Raw genomic sequence first — 24264 nt, forward strand, 5'->3', positions numbered from 1 at the left:
TAATATTCCCAAATGTAGAATATCAAAAAACAAAACAAAAACAAAAACAAACAAAAACAAAGAGATGCAGGAAAATCTGCTTCCTATTTACTAGAAAAATGCCTGTAACCTTTTAGAGGAGGCCTGTGGATTTACTGTATGTCACTCTTTTTTCAAGTGTAGGACCCCTTTATTTCTTTTATCTCCCAAGTTTAAAAATGAGTGAGACAGGTACAGCAGGCTTTATTCTGAATGGCCATGTAACACAGATTCACAGTTCATATCTCACCAACCAAACAGAAACAAAGACATTTTCAGAAAAAAAAAAAAATGGCAGCAAAAGCGAAAAACGAACATCCAGACGTCAAAAAAATGGAGGTGCTGGTAGGGCATTGCTTGAGAGAAACACAGGTAGTTGGCATTCAAGAGGCAGAGAGCTATCTTATGGCACAGAGGCTCAGGTATGGGGACTGGGAAGATTCTTATTTACAAAATAGATGTTTGGCAATTTTGATTTCAACATTGATGCCTCGAAGTCATCGTGATGTCTCTGATGACTTGGCTTCATCAACTAAGAATTCACAGCTTATAAAATAAGAAAAAGAAAATCATCTTTTTTTAAATTTGTGTCAGACCTAGAAGGAAGCTGCAGAGAACAGTTTTGCTCACAGCAGAGTCCGCTGAATGCACATTAAGTCTGTTCATGCAAATGGGACGAATCGGTTGAGCAACACTATGAGAACATTTGGCAAATCCGTCTGCTGTGCGCAGTCTTTGCTGGTGGCAGTCGACAAAGTGAGTGAAGGTCAACCACGTTAGGACGCTGCTCCTCTTTGAAAGTTTCCAAAAATAATTTGCATCATCAATGTCACCATGGCCTTTTCAACTCATCCTCGCAGATATAAACGCATTAATCCATCGCAGGAGGACGTGATTCATCTCCTTCTGTAGGTGTTCGGGCAAAGATCAAAGGTCACTTCCTGGTTGAAAGGTTATTTGATTGAACAATAAAGCCAAAGTCTGGTTGTCATGCTGAGGAGTACAGTCAGTGTGTGTGTGGCCTCTGGAGGAAAGCAGATCCTGGGATAGCCAGCTTATTAAGAGAACTGCCAAAATATCCTTTAAAGGTTGAAAAAACAGAACAAGTAATCCAGCTGTGCGAGATGCTGCTGTTCATAGTCACTCATCTCCATCTTTCTCTCTTTCTCATGAGCTTTTGTTTTGGCCTCGAGAGCTTCCATCCCCTTAAAGACAAAAAGCAAGATGCAGTTATAAATCTGACCACCAGGTGGCAACATTGTGCCTTTCTCTAATGAGAAGGCTGTGATCTTTAGTTCAGATGATGCAGAGAGGCATAATGACAGAAACATTCAACTAAACCAAGGCTCTTTTCCAATTGGCAGGGAACCATTCATCCGTAAGGAAAATGGAGACAGACTGACAAATGAAAATATAAAGCTAATAAAGGAACATAAATACCAAAAAATGAGAGAGTGGGAGTCGTTGGACATTGCGAAATGCATAAACAAATGCGTCTTGAATGAGGGAGATGAAAAGAGAAGGGGAGGAAAGACAAGAAAAGCCGTAATACGAAGGCGGTCGATAGATAACTCAAGCAAATCTCAGGGGAGGGAATGATGAAATACCCACTCGGCGTCTGTTGTTCTCTAGCTGTCTTCCTGTGGACAGGTCTGATCCTGTGGAGGATCAGGAGCTCCACTGGGCACTGGAGAGTCCGACCTTGCAACATCAGAGCCCTGTAAAGGAAAGAAAGAAAGAAAGAAAGAAAGAGGGAGAGAGAGAGAGAGAGAGAGAGAGAGAGAGAGAGAGAGAGAGAGCGAGAGAGAGAGAGAGAGAGAGAGAGAGAGAGAGAGAGAGCGAGAGAGAGAGAGAGGCTGTTGAATTTCTCTTCTCAAGGTGACACATTTATCAAAATCATCCTCCTCTCCAGTGTGTGAGGATTTGCTTAACATGCACACCTTTTTCTAGCGTTACCCAGAAAAACATCAACTCAACAATTAGGAAAATTATAACTTTAATTAACCAGAAACATAATTCTACCTTATTAAATATGATCTAATCAAGACACTTAAATCATCTTTGACCTTTGATTCTTAATTGATTTGACATTTTCTGAAAATGAGGTGAAATCAATCCCATTTGGCAACATTAATCGCATGACATTCTCCGCCATGTGATTACATGTGATGCAGTTGAGAGCAGATCATCGTCATGACAATAATAGATTAGAGCATCATGCCAGTCAGTTGTTGAATTAAATCCATGAATCTTATTGACTGGGGTATAACCCGTGGGGACGGCGCTCACCGATTGTTCCTCCTTGGCAATGCTGGAGATGCCCTCTGGGTCTACAGGGGAGTGATCTGTCGGGGGGTCACTGCCCTGGGAGGGAGGGCAATCTGAAGAAGAGCTCTGCTGAGGGGCTGGAGTGGAGGCTGCAAAGTGACAATGTGCATTTTTGTTAGAGGGAAATATGCAGGAGAAACAGAGACAGGACATGTAGTAGAATTTCACCTTTGTTTTGTACCATTTTCCAAAATGTGACATGTTTACTGTTGAATGCTAATCACACTACTAACATGCTTAACCTGTACTGAGAAGTAATGGATTCAAATCTGTATCATATGACCTTTACTACACGTCACCTTCCTCTCGTTCTTTCCTATTATACCTGACATCTTATATTCTGTGTTGTATCAAATAACTCACAGCTCTTTTTGCCTTGCCAAAGGTCAATGGAGTTTTTGTGAGATGGAAGGCTCAGCGCAGCAGTGCTTTGAGCTAAATGCTAACTCCAGCATGCTAACACACTTAACAACGTTAACACGCTGAGGGTTAGCAAGTATCATTTTCAGTGTCATAGTTCAGCATGTTTGTATGCTAACATTTGCCATACAGCTGAAGCTGATGGAAATGTCATAAATTTAGATTGGGGGAGAAGTCATTAAAATATACTGTCTGGGACCCGTGAATGTCTGCACAAAAAATTGAGTTAATCCATTTAGTAGATATTTCACTTGATGAGTGACTCCTGGCATTACAATCAGGGGATCAGCAAAGTCATTATGATTCATCCTCTGGGCAACAGGGATATCTGTAAAACTTCATGGCAATGACTCTAAGTAACTGAGATATTTCAGTCTAGACTGACCTGACAGATTTTCTTTCATACAGTGATTTCTGCTGTCATGGCTGACAAAAATGAATCAACAGAGATTTGAGATTTTAAGGGCTATATACTTATCACAGATGTCTGTACAGATGTTGGTTTAGTCAGCAGTAATGATAATAATAGAAACAACAGTAATAAAAATGGAGAAGGACAGTAATACTTACGAGATTCAGTAGACGGTGACGTGGATGTACCTGGGCTCAAGGTCATCCGAGAGAGATCAAGGTCACTACAGCTCCCTTCCTCTTCCTGGGTCGCAGCAGCTGAAGGTGGCAGCAGCTGACTGCAGGCCAGTGTGTCTGGTACACTGATGAGGCCTGGAGTCCCACACCTGCTCACCGATGCTGACGCAGCACCAGGCCCTACACCTGCTGCTGCCCCTGATGTAGAGGGGCCCTCGCCCGCGTCTGAGTCCAAGCCGAGGCCTTCTTTGCCCAGGCTCAGCTGTCTCTGGAGCAGGGCGGGGTCGGCCGTGTGCTGGGGGCTGGTGATGGCAGAGGAAGGAGCTGATAGGTCGCAAGCTTGGGGGCACATGGTGGTAATGGGTACCAGGCCTTGGAGCATGGCAGCTGGGATGGCGTGGCCCCCCACGCCCACGGTCTGGGCTGGCATGTAGGCCGCCATGGCTGCCCACTGCTGCTGAGTAGCTGGGAAAATGTTGGCCTGGCTCCAGATGACTGGCTGACCACCAGGGAGGACCTGAGCCACCTGGAGGGGCCCCTGCACGGGGAAGGCCAGAGTCTGAGCCTGGGCAGGAAAAGGCTGCTGCGCCCACTGGGCCGCCTGCACCGGGCCCATGGTCATATAACCTGGAGAAGGAAGGAAATGATCAAAAGATATTAAAGCAGGAAATGGAAGTGAAGATTAATATTATAATTTCTTCTCCAGTAATTACAGTTTCAATACATTGATTTTCAAATTACAGGATGGTCCTATATTAATGTTGCTGTTTTGCAATCCTTGTGTAACAGTGAAAACTATTTAACGATGAACTTAATAGCAAAAAGGTGTATAGGTTCTTAAGCCTGTGTAGTCTTGTACTCAAGCACAAGGTATGCATTGTTGTCTTTCTGTTACTTAAGACACTGACAAAAATACATAAAAGCATGGTTTCTTTTGTTTTCCTATATTTCCAAGCTGCCATAAACCTAATCACAGTCAACATTTTGCCACATTTATATTGTCCAGTTTCTATCGCAGTGGAGTAAGAAGTGGATCCTGTATTTATTAAAAGTAAAACTAGAAATACTACAGTGCAAAAATACTCCATTACAGGTAAAGTTAAGTGTTATCAAAGTATAAAAAGTAAGATGTTTTCATTATGCAGAATGGACTATTTCAGAGTGTTCTACTCTCATACATATATTATATTATTGGACCTCTATTATTGGACTGTTATTAGTCATGCATTAACATGTAAGTGGCATTTTAATGTGACTGGTCAAGGGGCTAATGGTAGCTACTTTATACTATTGGGTACTTCTGTAAAAATGCATCATATCTATTTATTTATCATATGTATTGTAATAATAACAGTATTGTAGTAATCATTTAGCAGTAATTATTTTCATTACATTGTGAAATTAATGGAAACTAATGACAACCTAGATGCAAAACATTGGAAATTGCAATTTGCAAATTGATAGTGGTAAATGGGCAAATCTAGTGTAAGTGTTTTTGCTAAAACATGAAAAAAACAACACAATGGTCCTTCAGGAAACATCACTGTACAGTGTCTCTGTGGCTTCTAGCATAATCACATGGCTGCTCAGTGTGTGGTCCTTAGAAAAACAGAGAAAAATCCACATCCTGCCAAATCTTAGCGAGGCTTTTCACAAACTAAACATCAAAGAAAGACAATCCCACTGGCGTTTGTTCTCTTTTTATGTGTTGTATTGTGCAAGAGATGCAGCATCTGAGTCTGGGTAGTTACCTGACGGCACAGAGGTGGGACTGAAGGGGGCGTACATCTCAGCAGGATTGTGTTGCTGCTGGCGGCTGCTCCTGCTCGGGTCCAGTGTGTTGGCAGGTGATGGGGGCATCTGGGAGGAAAAGCACACATGCACACACACACAGATGTCACCACTTTCAAAGTCACCTAAAAGTAACTTTGTAGCACATTTATCTTTAATCTGCAGTACTGTCACATATTCAGGTAATTCCTTCACCTGCTACCTAACCAATATTATTGTAATTGTTCAAACGTATGAACTTTACAAACTTAAAAGGAGGTTTGCATTTGTGAGATAGTACTCACCGAGGGAGGAGTGGACATGTCGCCAAAAAGATCAAAGTGGTTGATATTCTGTGAATTGAACCAAGGAAGAGAGAGAGAGCACAAGGTACAGTGATATATCACGACAATGAGATTTGCACCGTCATGAAACCTTGAATTCATCTCCACATAGGCTACAGTGGTGGCATGGGTGGGTAGGTGGGGGAGTGAAATCTATTCACAAAGGCAGTTGTGCTGTGGATGGCAAGAAACAACTATCCCCTTGTTTCACTATCAGAAAATGGATCTAAAATGAATCTTTCATGGCTCTCTATAATTGAGTGGGGAAAAGGCTATTCAGTCCCATAAAACAGACTCTGATTAGATATTCTTATGTCTGCCAATCAAGAGGGCCCCGTGAGAGCCTGGGCCGCTTTATCATGCTGATTCGACTCTGTGAGCAGATCTATACACACAGGAGTGTGTTTATTTCACCAAATGAATGAATACATGAGGGAAGAAGCTCCTGGAACCACCCGACTGAGACAATGAGGTCACCTCACCCTATAGGCAGACGTGACCCCTGCTCTAGTCCTCTCTGTCCTCTACTCACACTACTTAAAGGAGAGGGGATGCGGCTATGGAAGAGACTATGGAATGGCTAAGTTGCATGAAATGTCTCTTGGGCCATGCACAAGCAGACAATGAATCACCATGAAAGCAGAAAAACACACAGAACACACAGGATTTGCATGCTATAAATAAACAAATGCATACACAAACACAATATATTCCAAAAAAACAAAACAAAACAAAGGAAGGAAAGGGAGAAATAACAGCAATCAGTGTTGCTGCTAACATGGCGCTTATGTCCTCTTTGAATAAGCTGGGACATAACAGATCTCACAGTTTGCATGGCACTTTGTAACCATTGAGGGGTGCAGAATGAGTCAGAATTTGGAGAAAAGGTAAGCATTGTACACAGAGGTCTCTCTCTGCAGACACTGACACACATCAGGGGAGCCCTAGGCTCTCAAAAAGCTCCAACTGAATGAACAGACAAGCAGTAACACTTATAGATATGGAAGCGCTGCTACTTATACTGGCATGGGCTGTTTGGGTGAGATAGCGAGGGGCCAGGACAGTTTATCTGCTTGATATGCTGAGCAACAAGCAAACAAACAGAGAAGAGAAAGAAGCACTTTGCTAGGGCTGTTTTCAAAAGTTGCGTAGAAATTTTCCCCAGGTGAATATTTGGCAAAATAAGCTTGAATAAATGTTTTTATAAGTGATCTGAGAGACGTAATAGCGTGGTCACTGCATGGTGGTGAAGAACTCATAAAACCTACCAGGATGAGATGAAATATATTTTCTGTTTTGATGAAACGGGGTGAAAAAAATTGAAAAAAGGCCTCTTTGTGCTGTTTTGTGATCAAATCAATTCACTGTAAAAAATGTATTGCTATATAAAGTACAGCTGTTATGAGGGTTTGGTGGCCCTGATTGGATGTAGCCGTGACTACACTGCATGCAGCTCAACCCAACACCCACCTACAAACCTCTCGTCCTCATCCTCTGAGGAAGATGGAACAGCCACCCCTGCATTTATTCATCCAGTCCACTGTACCAGACAAATGGAACCAAGAAATAAAGAGACTCACAACTGATTTAGTCTCCAACCATCTGGTCCCGACATACGTCAGATTCTGCACAGGATTGGATTTTGGATACGAAGCCTGCCTCGCTAATGTTCTGTGAAATTGCTGACATGTCTGACTTTGGTTGACCAATCAATTAGACTTATCTCTTCAAGCAGGCTCGGCATGACCAATGTGGTTTTGTTTCATCATCATCATCAAAAAAAGTAGATGCAGACACAGACCTCTGTCTGATTTGTCTTTGATTTAGGGAATGCGTCTTAGAGTGTGTATATTGTGACACGTAACTATTAAATATTATAAATGGACACTGTCAGAGGGGGCTCAAGGCACTTCCTTCAAGAGGATCGTAAAGAGAGGTTTGCAAGTAGAAGAGTAAAGAAACAAATAATAAAAATAAAAACACCTACAGTCATGAAATGGCGTTTTGGGACATCATAGATCCCTTCCTTCTGCTGACTGGTTGGGACCTGCATTGGATTGGAGGTCGATTCAAACGTAAGTAACAGAGCAAAACCTTTTTTTTTCCCTTTCTTTTTATTTTTTTTAACAGGCTGGGTATTTAAAAACAGTAGCTTAGACCTGAAACATGTCTATTGAAATAGAAAAAAACACTACTCTACACTCTACTCTCTACACACTACATTTACTACATCAATTTCGATTTAGTCTGTTTTTTTCCAAGATGTAATTTTATCTTTTAGAGCAATGGGATTATGCAAATTCTACAGTTGTGCTGTTAAATCAATTCTACTTAAATCAATATTGATTGCAAACATTGCTTGAGGATGGTGTGTGCTGATTCTATGAGTATTAAGAAAGCCTATTGTTATTCTGCAACAGTATGTCTCAACTGGTTGAGAAAATACCTCAGAAAATCCCGGCCCTCTTTGTATATTTCTCTCACATTTATCCTAACTATCTGTTGCTTTTAACCCCGCTGCCTGATTCTCTATCGCTCCCTCGACTGGTTAACTTTTAGTTACGTTTTCCCAAAGTCTATTGATCTTGTTTCACTCTGAGATCAAATGGCATGGCAAGTGATTAATCTCTCTCTCTGCATCTTTCATCTTCAGAGGAACGCAAGATACAGAGAGGCAAAAAAGAGAGGAGGAGGAGGAGGAGAGAGAGGGAGAGAGAGAGAGAAAGGGAGGGGAGGGGGATAGGATTAAACCATACGAGAGGTCCCTAGAGTCCTAGCTGGTCCTTCAAATGGTCCACAACCAAAAAGGTCAAAGTGTTGGACATCTAAAAGGAGCCTCAGTATACAGGCGCTGGGTGAGCTATACAGATAAAACAACTGACCTTGACTCTACTGCAGCTGTTTCTGAAGCTAAATGAGGCGTTGTCTTCAACATAAAGCCTCTCCATTGCCTTTAAAAAAAAAATTCTGACACATCTAAAACAAACTTAACCCTTTTTTTTTTTAAACTTGATCTCACAGCTTCATTTGGTTCTTTTCTGAATGGCTTTTCATCTTGAGCCTCAGTGAAACAAAAACCTTTTTATCATCTGATCTAAACCTGAATCTGAAGAAATATCTCAGTTTTGATGATCTCCACAAGCAATTTACACTTTGGTACCTTCATTATACAAATTTAAAAAAAAAGGTGCTATAAAGTTATGTGGTTAGTACTGTTACTATTATCATCTATTACAGGGTATGAAGAGGGAGAAGAAAAAAAGGGGGGGGGGGGGGGGGGGGGGCAATGCTTGTCTTTGTACCTGATACACGCTCTCCTCTGATTGGGGGCCACGGAGGGGTTCGTGTCCAGCCTCAAACACTATGTACTACAGAACAGAAGTAGTGGGCAAGGCGTAGAGGTGCAGAGAATAATGAGATGGGAAGACGGACAGAAAGGTTGGCGTGTAAAATACAACGAGGGAGTGATACATGACGAGAATAAATGAAAGGGGAGTGAGATGAGATCAGGAATGTAAAGGGTGTACAAAAAAAAAAAAAAAAAAAAAAATGGGGCATGGGAAAGTGGAATGGGGAGATGAAGAGAGAAAGAAAAAGAGTGAGGTGGGAAAGAGGAAAGAGCACAAGTATAATAGGTCAGGCAGTAGTTCAAGGCAATGCGGAGGTCTTAGCTAGAGGTCTCCCTTCAACAGCAATGTGATGCTCCACCTCTTTGAGAGACCCGGAAGTCAAAAATATGTGCTTGAGATCAAGAAAGAAGTCTAATCAGTAAGGTTGACGTAAATAATTAACTTCATGGATCTCAAATTAAAAGAATAGTGCAACATTTTGGGAAACATGCTAAATATACTAGATCGATACCGCTCTTAAGACATGAGAGCGGTTTCAATCTTCTCGTCTCTCTTTCAAGAACGATTGAATTTCCCAAAACGTGGCCCTTTTCCTTAAAAAGATTCTAGTCCGCAGGTCTGGAGTTTTGTCAACCAACATCAACATAATTGAAAGCTACAAATGGAATGACTTTATGCAAACACACTTCAAGAGCAAAGAACAGAGGTGATTTTGGGAGGTGGTTTTGGACGTATATCACTGAACAATAGCATTCAGAGTAAGAGTTAGTGTTGTCTGTATTCAGTGTGAGCAAACACAGAGATAAAAAAAACAAAGAAAAAAAAAACAGAAATCATGTTCAGCCAAATAAATGCACGAGGGGGGTGGGGGGGGTAAAAAGAGGGGTAACAACCAGTCAGGGGGGTGCATGTCTTTGGAAGAAGAAATCAGAACACTGACACAGATCAACTTAAAAAATATGGTTTTACAACACTGCACTGGCAAATGGGAGTTGAATGGTTGAACAAAACTGTCCACTAGGATGGTCTGCTGTGTATTACTGGAATGGTGGAATATTATGAATCATTAATTCAAGCAGATCAGCGACCGGAGAAGATACTTAAATTGAAGGATTGAGTAAATTTGTAAGAGTGAAAACAGCACCAGTGAAGCTAGAAAATGCGGTCAAGGTAAAAAGCAGTGTCGTGTTCCTGCTCTGTGTGCCTACGGACCTACCTGGTAAACTGGATCGTCCACTTCGTCCTCCAGGATGGTCTGCGCGGTGGCGGAGGGGGAAGAAGGCAGATGACACATTTTGTTTTTCAGCGGTAAAAACAGTGCAGCCGCATTTGCAGTCTCATTGAAAAATCAATGGAGGGGGGGAGAACAGAACGTGAAACAAAATAAAACATACATCTCAGTCTGTATAAAGCGTAATTACAGGCTGCCAGCGTGTGAAACAGTGATTTGGTATTTCATAAACACATAGATTTCCCGTCACACACATCAGACTCTAGTGAAATAACAAGCATTAAATATGTTGCAGTTCCATTATATTTAGATATTCAGCTGGAAATCAATGTTGCAGACAAACAGAGTCTCCAAAGCACTTCAGAGGAAGCTTGAAAGCGTTAAGATTTCTGTTTGTGTGAATGAATAACGGCGCTTATTATGTGTGATCTCCCCTCCGAATGGGAAAACGAAGGCGGCAAAGGAGAAGAAAGCAGCGATTGGCTCTGAGTGTCCTACCTGGTAGACTGCCTGCTCACACTGTTTGTCTTTCTGGGCCTTCTTCTCCATCTCCTCCCGCTGTTTAATGTCGTAGATGAGCGTGAAGAGGTCACGCAGGTCAATGATGAGAGGCTCCGCCTGAGTGAGAGTGGCAGGGAAGAGGAAGGGAGAAGAAGGAGAGAGGACGTGGCACATTAAGGGATGGAATTAAAAAGAGATGAGAGGGGCATGTGAAGGAATGAGAGGAAGAGGGGGGACCATGACAAGAGGATAAAGATATGCAGGCAGGTAGCCGTTGGAAAAAATGGCCAATCCAGAATATGTGAAGAAGAGCAGTACAGGAAGAGAAGGATGAGAAACAGAATGAAAGAGTCACCTTTACATTTATTCCAATGACTTCTGTGTTTATGCATTTCATTCATATATTTTATTATATGAACAAATATGTATGTATATTCATGTGTCATGTATCTATTTCATTAATCAAATCAAGATAAACCAATCAAAAAGTTGAGATTTAGGCAATTACATATATATACAGTATATATATATTTTTATTTTCCATTTTTGACCTCAGAAACAGTGGTTAGACAAAAAGAAATCATAATCCAAGTTCTACTTTCTATCTTATAGTATCTCTAGGCTCGCAGCTTCACAGTGAGGAGGACAGTGAGGTGTGGTTGAAAGTGCAGCAAAAAGCCAATCATTGGACATTGATTTTAAGTTTCTTTTTGTCAAACTGTTTCCAAGCTCAGAACTTTTTCAATTTCTAAAATTATAAGCTGGTTATTGAAACAGCATTTTCTATATCCGTCCATATCTCAAGTCGCTCATAAAATGAACTTTAGCTGTTTTCCTTGATTAGATTGACTAAATTATTTATTAAATTCTCTATAATAAATAATAAATATGTCAGCCAATCCTCACATAGGCATGAATATTTAATTGTTAAGCCTATAAATGACTTGCTTGAATTACAGTACTCAGATTAGAAAAGACTTGTGTTTTGAAGTGAAATCTACTTAAGCAGGCTTGTGACTAATAGGAGGTGCTCTCAGCGACTTGAGACTTGACTCGGACTTCCCTTAAAAGAGTAGAAAAGTACTCACCGACTGCGCCGTCTTGATGGCCACAAACCTGTGGTGGCCCTCCTTCCCGCAGACATAACCAAAGGCCCGATGGTCCCTGGTGTCCTTGGCGATGTAGCTGATTTCATGGACTGAGTGGTGATGCAGGAGCACCTAGAGAGCGACACAGAGTGAAAAACTGTTAATGCCACTGTTACTGTAGGCAGAAAATGTAGGTCAACCCTGCTTTAAACTTTAAAATGTGCATATTTTTGGTGTATGAGCTAAACACAACCAACAGGAGAGATTCAAAGATGATCAAATATCAATTTCACTATATGTTATCAATAGTAAAGACTATAGAACTGGTACTGGTACCCTAACCCTACCCTAAGACCTAACCCTAACCCTTGTTTTGTGTTTGATTTGGATGGCAGACATCTCTTAGTCCTTCCTTTGATACTAAAAGGGTTTGAGATGCTGCAAATTTGGTGACTGAGAAACACTAAATTAGAAGAGACAATGAGCAGGAGGACAATCTACTGTATGATGTATTCACAACATCGCTGAGTGACAGACAGCTCTTAAACATCAGCCAAAAAACAGGAAAACCCCCCAAAAACTCCCAAAACATAAACACACACCATTATATATAGACGCTGAGAGTAATTCAGCTGTCATTCAGTCACACCCACCTGCCTCCCAGCTATTAGCAGAGATAAGCTCAGGCGTCTGGGAGGAGCTTTCGTCTGAATATTAGCCGATATTAGACGCGTTCAGCGGGGAGCGTCGCGAGTAACGCCTCAGATTAATGTGAAATACAAAACTAATATGACTAGTCTATCCAACTCAGCAGAGAATCATGTCAGCTTTACATAAAGTATTTCCATCTAAACGCCTGCTGACGCTGCCTGCGCTGGAGTGATCCCCATTTCCACCATAATAACTCAAGAGGGATATTAAGTGTGGAGTGTTATTTACTGCCAGTAATCAGTAAATAAAATGAAGAGCATTAGGGGGCATGATTTCCAAAACAACAAATGAGCTTGTCAAAGCTGGTGAGCTGGTTGGTAGTGGCGGGAGGCTTAATGTGCTTTTTCATTACAGATGAAAGACCCAGCCACTATCACCACAAGTCATATTGAACACAGATATTATCAAAGATGGGTGAATTGTTTTTATTTTATTTTTTATTTTTTGGGGCAATACGCGGTTGGTGGTGGGGTGGGGGTCGGCAGCCACGGGACAAACGCTGTTGCATAATTATCAGTTTAGAGCTAACGACAGCTGAGGTGGAGCCGCGGTGTAATTAGCATTAGCGGCAATGATCATTAAGGGGTGGAACTGAGTGCTAATTATCGGTTAGCGCTGATGAGCAGAGTGGGCCTATCTAGCCAACACTACGCCCCAGGACGGGGGAGAGCCGAGGCCCCTCGATCATCCTGTAATGGAACAGCAGGCCTCTGAGTCCGCCAGGGGGATGGAAGCCAGGATGGAGGCGGAAACAGCCTGTCTCATAACATCACCATAACTTTGCTCACTGTGCTATCATTAGCAGGCAGACAGGGCCTGAGTGATCTTAAGTAGGTCCTGCAGCATACCCCTGCTATTACTGGGGTATATGTTAAACCAGTTTACTCAGGGTCAAATATCAAATGCAAGACCTGCAATGCTGTCAAGTTCAATTTTTATGAGCTAAAGGGAAAACTGTTCAGTGGGGAGCATGGTACTGCTTTCTATGCATTGATATTTGAAAGAGAATTTGAATTTTGGCACATGCAGTGATAAAAATGACAGCTTTTACATCAGCATAACCTTGTGAATCATGTTCTTTCTATGCAGGTATTGCTGTTGTAGTAATATGTCAACCGTGCCAGCCAGGCTTACAAGATGGCGGCCCTGGCAGCCGTTGTGAACTGAACCTTGAGAGCGTCTGCCCTCTGGATGTCCTATACTGTAGGTTCCCAGTACAGCAGCTGGCGGAGACCTCAATGATGCTGCTCCGCCGCTCGCATGACATGATACTCACCCCTGATCTTTCGCAGTAAATCTTGATCCCGCCGAAAGAGACCGTCAAGAAGACTCTCTGCTTATGCTCCCCTTTGGAACGTGCCGAGGAAGCCATTCCCTGCAGGAGATAAAAAGGAAACGACATGAGGAGATGAAAGGATATGAGCTCAGCATGAAAGACAGTGAGCCTTCTTCTCTTCTGACTCAGGTGAGTGTGACTGTAGTGGGAGATGGGGGGTGGGGTGGGGGGGATTGGGGCGGGGAGATTGAAGGAATAGATTGGGGAGGGGGTGATGAGGTTGGTGTGTAGGGTGACAGGAGTTACATAAGGTGTGATAGGACAGAATGTTCTTTCATCTGCCTTTTCTTGAAGCTTCACTCTCAGAGGAATTCACATGTCGCCTCGTGCAGCGAGTCATATTATTACCGCTGCCTTTTCTTTTTCCGAGCGCCTTATTTCCTCTCGCCTTTCTTGAAGTAGGTCTACTGCACTTCAACGTGACATACACAAGTGCTAGCTAACAACAATGAGGTGAGATTTGCTGACAGAATGGATCGTGCTGCTGACCGACCAGCTCGCTCCTCGCAACTCCGCTTAAGTGCTGACTGAACAACGGATCTGGGCCTTTGAAGTCTGTTTTTTCCCATGGATCTCAGCAGCTCCCTATTCTTATATTCTCAACTCTAATAAAGGAAACAATTAACATCACCACCGTGCTCTGTTTGACGCGACCCGTACACTTGACGTGTCTTTCATAGAACAAAGCCTGCGAGAGAAGAGAGGGAAGAAGAAGAGAGAAGAAGGGGAGGAGATAAGAGGAGAAGAAATACCTGCCCGCTGTGCTGAATATGTCTGACAAATCTGTGGGCCCAGTTCCCTGACAAGTGGTCGACCTCTTCTGAACGTCAGACCCCATTCAACCCGAAGTTTTTTTAAAGCTCAGCTAAGGTTTAAAACCCAGGCTGCTATGAGTTGCTTTAATAACCAACAGCTGAAAAATATCCATACATCCTCATGTGCATAAAATAGAGGGAAGAGTAGGGAAGGATAAAGAGCAGAGCAAGCAACAGGGATCAGAAAGAGATGAAGTAAGTGAGACAGAGGCGGGTGGGCCGGCGGGGGTATGTCGATGGATGTTGTCAATCAGCCATCGGCTTCTCCATTTGGTGGATTAGTCCTCAAGTCAGCGGGAGGCAGCTCAATAGAGACCCCATCCGCTCCTCTATCCCCTGTCCAGTTAATAGCAGGTGTGTATCGACTGCTCCATTGACTGTAACTGGCTGGTGGGTGGCGACTACCGGAGTCACACGGAGGGCATCGCTGAAATGTCAGATGGAAGCAGCGAAAAAGTTGTTTTATTGGACATATCACTTAGAATGAATATGGGCAATGAGAGGCTTTGCTTTCTGGCAATACTGCTCCTCCTGTGGGGCTTCCCACACATTTAAGCTCCGGCAAAGTCTGAGAGAAGATACTTAAAAAGCCATGCATATACGTTCTCTCTTGGAGACAGATTTATTCCATAGCCACCTACTTCAAAGATGCTTATGTGCCACATTTTTAACCAACAGAGAAAGCGATAAGTATTCACTGCCTTTTGCTTTGGAGTCAGTAAACACAGTTACCACTTCAGAAATAACCTGAAGAGATGGTGTGTGCCATTTCTGTGTGATATAAGTTATTCATTTTGATAATTAAAATAAATAGTTTGGATGGTGGTTTCTTTTTTTCCTCACTACAGCTAATAATAGTAATAGTGTAAGGGACTGATTAAACAGTGTGTACTACAGTAGTAACCTAATCCAGCCTTACTTCTGAAGTCAGCAGCATACTAAATTATTTTGAGGGGTTAAAGGTCATACTAAAAATACCCAATTCACAACCAGCACATCCACTGTGCAGTATGTAAGTGTGGAAGCTGCTCTTGGATGTTGCTACATCAGAGTGGGTCAAAGTTAGCAGCTCAATCCTGGTCTATTGGATTTGAGGAAATTTACACCCCTGCCAAACACATTACCTGTGAAAGGGTAATGTTGACCAAAAACATTAGTCCTCATTGTCAAAGCCTTTTTTTATTGAATGTTCAAAGTGAAAATACAAATAATTAAATATATATCTAAATTAACAGGATTATGAAATCCAACAGTTGTCCTTTCATATGACTAAACTAACAGTCGCCAGCTAGAAATGAGTAGCCTGCTTTTGTCCGCTTCTGTTTGAAATTGAGGACACACTGTTTGAAAAAACTGGTACATCTGTGCCCATTATAATTATGAAATGCATAGGCTCTGTGCAAGAGGGGAAAGCTTGACAGGCAACAGTAACAAAGGGGGCAACGCTTTGTGAACAGTCAAGTTGCAGAACATTTTAATAAACCCTTTATTTAAATAGCTGACATCTTAATTGGCAAAGCAGGAGGAGCTCAGGTGTAAATAATAACATTAATGATGGCTCCATTCCATTAATTATCCCAATATGTCATGTCAGTGAGTGTGCACGTACAATATAAGAGCCCTGGACCCGGCTCACCTAAATATAATGCAGCCATCATTAATGTTATTAATTACGCTTTTGTTTTCCTGCTGTGACAAGTCAAAATGTATGCCATGAAAAGGGTCTATACGGCTGCTCCACTTTCATCCACAGCCAGGTCTCAGACTGTTTATTGACTTTGTCTCTTAGGAGTGAATTTCACCTCATCTCCTTGCAATATTCTGTTAAGAACGGAGCAAAAAATATTATCTGGGTCACATTATCACAGTGTGCATATGTGCCACAAGTACAACATCGTGGACTTTGTTGTAAAAATAGCAACCTGTGACTGACGTGAGAAGACGCACAAGAGGCACACAAATTATGGGGGTTAGTGTTCATGCAGTCGCTCGCTAAAAAGTGAAAATGCTCTGCTTAAGCGATATAATTTAAGTATCTCAGAATAGGAAGCAAGATTGCCCTCAAGGTCAAAACAAGCTGTATGAATAAATACAGAGAAGCTTTGAGCAATTCTCAAAATATGGCAGCCTATTAGTGGGAAAATTAAGTACAGAGCTGCACTGGTGTTACAATATATATATATAACCAACCTTATATGACAAAGAGCTGTGAAATAATAAGGCTGGACTTTTATTTGTTCCATCTGGTCAGTTCTTAGCAGAGTTTCAGTGAGTCATATACAGGAGAAGACAGCTAGCTCCCATGACTCATTCAACAGACAATAAAGACATGCCCAAGCATGTCCTCTCCAAATCTGACTGAGTTGAGTGAAGAGGCTCAATGATGTCCCTGCAGACAAACTAAGACAGCACACACACACACACACACACACACACACACACACACACACACACACACACACAAGTCTGCACCTTCAGCTTCATCATGGAGTCCTGGCACAGCTTGTCCCCGCGCGCCGCTGTCACCTCATCAATCCCGATCAGCTTGGACTTGTAGCGCACGCCATCTCCACGGAAACGCTTAATAAGCCCCGCCTCGGTGCGGTCCTGACCTGCGGTGAGAGAGAGAGAAATGAAAAGAGAGGATGGGAATGAGGAGGAGAAAATGAAAAGACAGAATGATTACAGGAAATTAGGGATGTGTCAGCTCAACTGCATCCTATAAGCAGGAGTTTCAGGCTATGCTTGAAGAATAGAGTCTATTACCATGTGTGTGTGTGTGTGAGAGGTGTGGTGGGGGATGGTCCATCATTGGCCAGTTTTGGGGACAAATTTCAGACTAAAGACCAGTTAATTGTGGATGGCTTGTCCAATTGGGGAACAAAGTCCTGTCCGGTTAGGAAAAAGCAGATTTTTGGGTCAGAAGTTAAGGTTAAGGATAGTGTTAGGATAAGTCTCCAGAAAATGAATGCAAGTCTATGCAATGTCCCCAGATGTGACCTAGGACAATGTGTGTGTGTGTGTGTGTGTGTGTGTGTGTAGAAACCGGCTGCTCTGCCTGCTATAAATATTTATAGAACAGGAAATACAGAATGAATAGTAAATTAGCAGCAGCGAGCAAAGATTGGAAGAAAATTGAACTTGAAATTGGAAATGAAGTTGGTTTAAGCCAATGGACTAAATGAGAAAACAACTGGAACATTGAAAATGCTCTACCATCACCGTCATCGCATGCATGCAGGGCATTGTGGGAGATTTACACAGAAAGCTAGGGTGAAAAGTTAGATTGGCCAAGTGGGGGTTCTTGTCCCTATGCCGCACCCACGCCTACAGTTCCCATGGGTGCTATTGGCAGTGACACACCAGCTTGAATGGCTGCTATTGAAAAGAATCATCTCGGTCCAGTGCTCGCCCACAATCCACCAGTCCGTCCCTCGGTGATGGATGTTGGGTGGTGGCAGGATGGTGGTGTGAGACGGGGGGGGGGTTTTTTGCAAGTGTGTGTCTGGATGGCCTCGAGCTTTATAGTGTTATCCCCTCCCTTTTTCCTCCCGCCCCCACCGCTGATTATTCTGTCTGTCAGTCTCTGCAGCCGCCCTGACACCACCTTGACACCGACACCTTTCTCATTTTGTCTCTGCTCTTGTCTGCCGTCGAACTGTTTTGATTATGTGTGGGCGCGAGCCTCGAGCGCTGTCTCGTACGTATAAACCTTCAAAAAAAAAAAAAAACCTGTGCGTGGTTTGTCAGCCGCAACGCTCGCCTCCGATGGCATTTTACCACGAAGTAGATAGCAGGATTTCAAATCAAGGTCACCGGCACCTTGGAGAGTTTAGCAGTTTTCAGGCCCCTTGCTCACTCAATTCTAGGTCATGGGCGCGTACGTTGCATCAGTTAACGGCACATTTAAGAAGCTGGCTAAGCTGTGTGTGAGAAGAGGACAAGGTTTAATATCCCTAACAGGGACAGAGTCAGGCTGCACTCAAACACCGTATTACACCAGAATCAGCTTATTCCACCCTGAAACACACAGTATTGCTACATCTACCCAAACACAAAGGGAATTTCTTCTTCCTCCATCCCAGATGAAATCTAAAGGAATTCAGAAGAAAATCAACTGGCTTGTGCAAATGAAAAAAAGAAAGAAAAGAAAAAGTCTTGTTTCTAATGCAAGTGCTTGTCTAGGCTATGCACACCATCTCACTAATTCATGAGGGCACAATTCTCCAAAGGGGAGGTGGGGGGGGGGGGGGCTTGACAATGCTAAAGTCATTAAAGTCTCTAAGCAAGTGAATGTCAAATCTGGGTCTAATTTAGACTTGTTTCCCTGCCAGAGGATAATGAGTTTTATATATACAACCACCATGTACATCTGAACATAAACCAGATGCAGCCTGGCATGCATACAACCAAACCACCGTGTAGAGAATCATTAAGCTGAGGAACTGTGTAGACATCACCATGACAAATATACTTGATTACAGTAGGTGCTGTGGCTTAAACCCCTGCAGGACAGATGCGAGGAAGTGTGCACGTCTTCGATAATTATTGCTGCACCTGATTCAAACCACCCTTCTCACACCGGCTGTGGTCTACTTGTACAGTATTATGCATTCTATCCTGATTTTACTGACTCATACACTCTGAGATGTAATGTAAAATGCATGCTGCTCCAGTTGCATTTTAAACACGATCGGTCCAATTCAGCGCAGCTCTCTCCGATGAGCTTTAACCAGATGTTCTGTGCCATTTGTTTCTTTACATACAGCGTGCCATTTCCCCTAATAACACTTCAGGAGAGATTTAGAGGTTTATGCGCAGATCCTCAAAAAAGTAGGCCTTGCATACGGAATGAGAGTCTTGACACAGTGGCATAACTCGTGCGCTACGTGCTCTGGGTTCAGATCAAGACAGGCGAGTGTGCTGTATTTGAAAACGTATTTGAAAAAGCTGCGGGGCATGCTGTTTCATGTTGTTAAAAACTGTAAGAAAGGAGAAGAGAAAGGAAGAAGGTGTGTGTGTGTATGTGTGTGAAGGAGGGTGACAAATATTCCTCTGGCTTTCTGGATTTACAATTACCCAAGGTTGAATGGTCCTCACAATATTTCTGGCTCATAAGCCTGATGCTCATAATTTGTCTGACAGTAGGATGCCTTAAGTAATGTCTACTGCTAGTGTGTGTCTAAGTAGATCCTACACATGGCACAACATGCTTGCCATTTGGGAATCCTGGTGGTCTGAGGTCCGTGTGTCCAGCCTTAGAAGACCTTCGTCACAACTCTCTCCCACCTTTATTCCTTTTTTTCTTTTCTCTTTTTATTTAATGATCTAATAAAGACAAAAAATGCCACAAAATAAAAATAAACAACAAAAATTGGAGCCAGGACATCAAACCAAACACTACAATCCCCCACCTGAGACACAGGCCCTGCACCAGGACCACACAGAGAACAATTACTGTTAGCCCTGCTCCATACTGTTTCAGGGCTCGACTCTGATCACAGTGTTGAATCTTTCTCCTTGCCACACTAGAATGGGGACAGCGAAGGCACAGATGGCAACAGATGGAGAGTCAGAAGTGCCCCTCTAGATATAAGGACTTGGCAACAAGAAACTTTTTGTTGAGGATCTGGGCATGGAGGCAGCTTAACCTTTGAACTTTTCGGAGTGTGCATCCGTGTCTGCTTGTCTCTTTCTGTCAGCGTCCCTGTCTGCCAGTCGGGCACACAGGCCATTCATTTAGCTATAATGAGTGGGTACAGTGATGCCTACTGAGCCATGTTTTTACATGACATGCAATACACAATATTAACCATTATCTTTGTGCAGGACTTTTGATATCCAAACAAAAGAAGGCACTAGGTATGTCCTATCAGCGCAGAGGGCTGATGACTTTAAGCAGCAGTGAAGAGAATGGATGTATGAGGAAGGCAAATCTGTCCCTGCCATCTGCCTCCCCCATGTGCACAAAATAACTTTCATAAGCCTCGGCAAACGCACACATTTTACAAACATGAACAGCAGCGTGTGTTCCCTCGTCCAACCCACGCTGATGTCAAAATTCCTCCATCCAGCTTCGACATTAAACACAAGATCGAGGTTTTGGTTTAAATGACAGATCGTTAAAGCAGTTAAGAGTTAATGAGGGGTGTTATGCACAATGCGTCAATGCAGCGGATAGACCATTGACTCACTGCAGAGCTACATGCAGGTATTGATGTGTACCGGGTGGTAATTTGGGCAAGATGGGAGATAGTAGGTAGGGGCTCCACAATGCTCTCGTCACATTGGACTGTGAAGCAGTGTGACGAAACAGCTGGATAAGTGTACCAGAAAATGATTTGATCAAATGTGGGGAATAGTATTTGAATAGGCTGAAATGATTAGTATTTGTACAGCCTCTTATAATCTTTCCAATGTCATACATTCAATATGAGAGAGAGGTGACTAGTGATTTAATCTGCTGTTTGCCTCCTTCTGTCTCTCTCTGTCTGTTTAGTGTCTCTCCATCCTTCTCTCTTAATGTCTGTCTGTCCTCCGTTCCTTGTCGGTCTTTTTGAAATTAATCTTTTTTTGTGTGTGCACAAATTACAGTGGGAGAGCAACAGTTGCTATGGAGATAGAGTAAAGTCACGCATGTAAAGCAAGTCTGTCGATGGGTAGAGGGGAGCTTTAGCTTTACCCTGGCAGTCAGAGTTTGCTGCAGTGAGGTTGGATTTTTTTTTTTCCTGAATGGTTTTGAAAGGAATGATGATTGGAAATATGATGTCATCCCTAACACAAAAAACGCAAGGTAGTGTGTCCAGTATAGTCCCTTAATATTAGGATTGGTTTCTGTTTTATCTAAATATTCTGTTTTACAAAATAATTATGAAGCAATATGCAAAAAATAAGCATATTACACATTAATGGTAAGACTGAAGATATTTTTCTTTTTCTAATTGTCAGCAAATCCCTGAATGAATTGGGAATGAAAGCAACAAAATCAGTATTTAATTCATTGTACTAACATATGTGCGGTAATGTGTTATGGTAATGAATGATGAATTATTTCCAGTATTTTAAGGAATGAAAATTTGAAATTCTGTAATTACACAACTTTGACATGTCACAGTAGTAAAAGCACAGGTGTAAATAATCAAACTAATGTAGGTTGGACTCTATTTAGCCTGAGCTTCAGGATCCCGGTATGCATGCTAGCTAACTGCCACACTGTCATGACTTACTGGGACACTTACAGCTACACATAACAGTACCATCGATAATTTCCCTAATATATGCCTGCTAACATCAACTTTTTATGGGTCAGTGTGTTCGCTGTCTTCCCAGGAGTTCAATGACAAGGTTGATAAGAAAGTCATATTTGTGTGTCTAGTGGGCAGCTAGCCTGAGGAGCTAGGAGGTGGCAAGAGATTAAACCAACTAAATTCAGTGTAAATTGATGAGCTTTAGCGTTTCAGACTCTTGGCTAGCTGTTTTCCCCTGCTTCCAGTCATAAGCTAAGCTAATCAACTGTGACGTAATTTCCCAGTGAAATGGAATATTTGAGCGGTGTACAATTACAAGAGGGATTTAAATCAAATCCTTAGCATTTGATTGGATGGCTAAAAGTGGACAGAGTTAAGTGTGATATGGAGCTGACTTCACACACACCTCCCTCACCTGTTAGATGAATGAATTACACCTCATTGTTTTGGAAATTAAACCAACACGTTTCACCGTTAGCTAGCTACTATGACCCACAAACAGTAAACTGTGGTTTTATAATACTGGTGTGGCCAGCTACTCATCCAAAGTCACATTTGATTTTGGATGAACTTTTGTAAATGCCCCAAAGTGCTGGATGAGTCATTAAGCATTTGCAACTATTTTACATTTTTTATGCCGTATATTTGACATACAACCAGAGATAAATGAACAATTAGCACAGGGACACAGGGTAGGGAGAAAGGATTATTAGATGAAACAAATTTGTTGATGGGAGGATAAATAAAAAAAACAAATAACCTTAAATATATATAGATGGTGATTTGTCTAAATATATGTCACCAACTGGCTCCTCCATAGTGTCCTTCACCTGGCCCCAACCTGATCACAACCAGCACTAGCTGTACTGCCTGACAGTCTGCATCCTTTTATGTTGCCCCATTTCCATTTATATGGATCTAAATAACATCTTCACTGATTGCGACAATGGTCCCTGCAGCACGTGTGATTAACATGGTAAAGTCAGGGGCTGATAGCCTGTGCTGATAGCCCCCTCCAATGAGCCGCATGGCCACGTGTGTAATAGCCCCCTCGCTCTGCTCTCCCCCCTCCACTTAGCTCAAATCGATGGGCCCTCCTCCAGCCCAGCCATTTATCTGAGCAAGCCGACAGAGCCAGTGAAACAGCCACAGAGGACCTGGCCCCGCGGCCTTGTTACAGCTAGCTCGCAGAAGCCAGATTTACTGGACTAGCTGGAGTGGCTTTATTCATGGATAGAGAAATGAGTGGGAAAAAAAACAGGATGAAGAGAGGAAAGGCAAATGAGAAAGCATCCCCTTCTTGCTCACTTCATTCCTTCCTCCCTCTGAATCTCACTCTTTCTACCTCTCCATCTCCTCTTCTTTCTTCCTCTCAGCCAATTCAATCCCATTTCAATCTCCCGGTGAATGTTCGAAGAATGCCTCGTCCTATTACATCACTTATACTGTTCATCAAAGCGACAGGGTGTGAATTACCCTGTCCATGACACCTAAATCATGCCACTACCAAACCCTGGGGCTACACGGAATAGCTGTTACTACATCTGGATCCCTGGGATGAGACAGGGAGCCTCTCGGCAAGCTTGACTGAGTGAAGCCTCTCTTCATGTAGTCCAGCATTATTTAGCCCCAGCCAAACATGGCTTTAAGTTATGTTCTCTGCCTGCCAAACATGGGAAAGTAAACCCTGCCAGTTTCCCATTTTCTCTCAACTCCACTTCTCCATGTCTTTGTTGCTTTTGGAGTATTTTTCAATCAACATATATATAGCATGGTTTTATCTCCACAATATGAACCCAATATTTTACATGCATTTCCACTATATCAAAGAATTGTTGTAGACCTAAAGAATTATTGTCTCCGAGATGATGGATTTTAGCAAGTAGTATCTCACATACCTTTGATCCTCCTGGACTCCTTTCGTTGGCTGGTTTTGACACCCGGCTGGAGCTCGGCCTCTGCTGACATCCTCCACTGCTGAGTCCCTTATCCTGCTCACAGCAGATCCACCATGGGTTAGCAGCACACTAGCTAATCCTCCAACTCCCAGTCCAGTTCCCCCACTCTGGTCTTTCTCACAGTCGAGCTACAGTGGAGAAAATCTCTTTCAAATCCATGGTGAGATTTATTGTCCTCCTCAATAAATGAAGATCCAGCATTGATAAGTACCCTCCGTCACTGCTGGCCCATGGTGTTTGAGTATTGCTAAACAATGCATGAAAAGATGATTGAATTATGAGCTGGGGGATCCTCTCGAGAGCAGCTTCAGATCAGATTTGACATCTTCTGGAGTGTGCCTGAGTCCTCTCCCTGAAGGTCAAGTATCACATGGTCCACTGTTGCTCTTTTGTGAAGGTCCACCTATTGCTCAGGTGTAATTCCCCCCAGGGGAGGCTGCAACATTGATTGAATCAAATATTGTTCTTCAGTGTAGGTCAGGAGTGGATATTATTCCTCTGTGGAGTACTTCAGATGCAGTCCGACAGCCCATCACAGTCACTTGCTCTGAGCACTGCA

At 42.6% G+C, this 24264-nt stretch overlaps 1 protein-coding gene across 1 annotated transcript; it reads right to left on the reverse strand.

The window, feature by feature from the left end:
* Positions 1-1646: 1646 nt before the first annotated feature.
* Positions 1647-23715, reverse strand: dab1b (DAB adaptor protein 1b). Its single transcript, XM_053330669.1, has 13 exons — positions 23640-23715; positions 16973-17133; positions 13626-13724; positions 11639-11770; positions 10548-10667; positions 10035-10073; positions 8771-8836; positions 7456-7515; positions 5430-5477; positions 5106-5214; positions 3367-3981; positions 2308-2435; positions 1647-1736 (listed from the first exon to the last, which is right to left on the reverse strand). Exons 1-13 carry the CDS (start codon positions 23713-23715, stop codon positions 1647-1649), a joined length of 1743 nt encoding a protein of 580 aa, XP_053186644.1.
* Between the last annotated feature and the right edge of the window lie 549 nt (positions 23716-24264).

This window comes from Scomber japonicus, chromosome 12, assembly GCF_027409825.1.
Source record: "Scomber japonicus isolate fScoJap1 chromosome 12, fScoJap1.pri, whole genome shotgun sequence".
Classification (NCBI taxonomy): domain Eukaryota; kingdom Metazoa; phylum Chordata; class Actinopteri; order Scombriformes; family Scombridae; genus Scomber; species Scomber japonicus.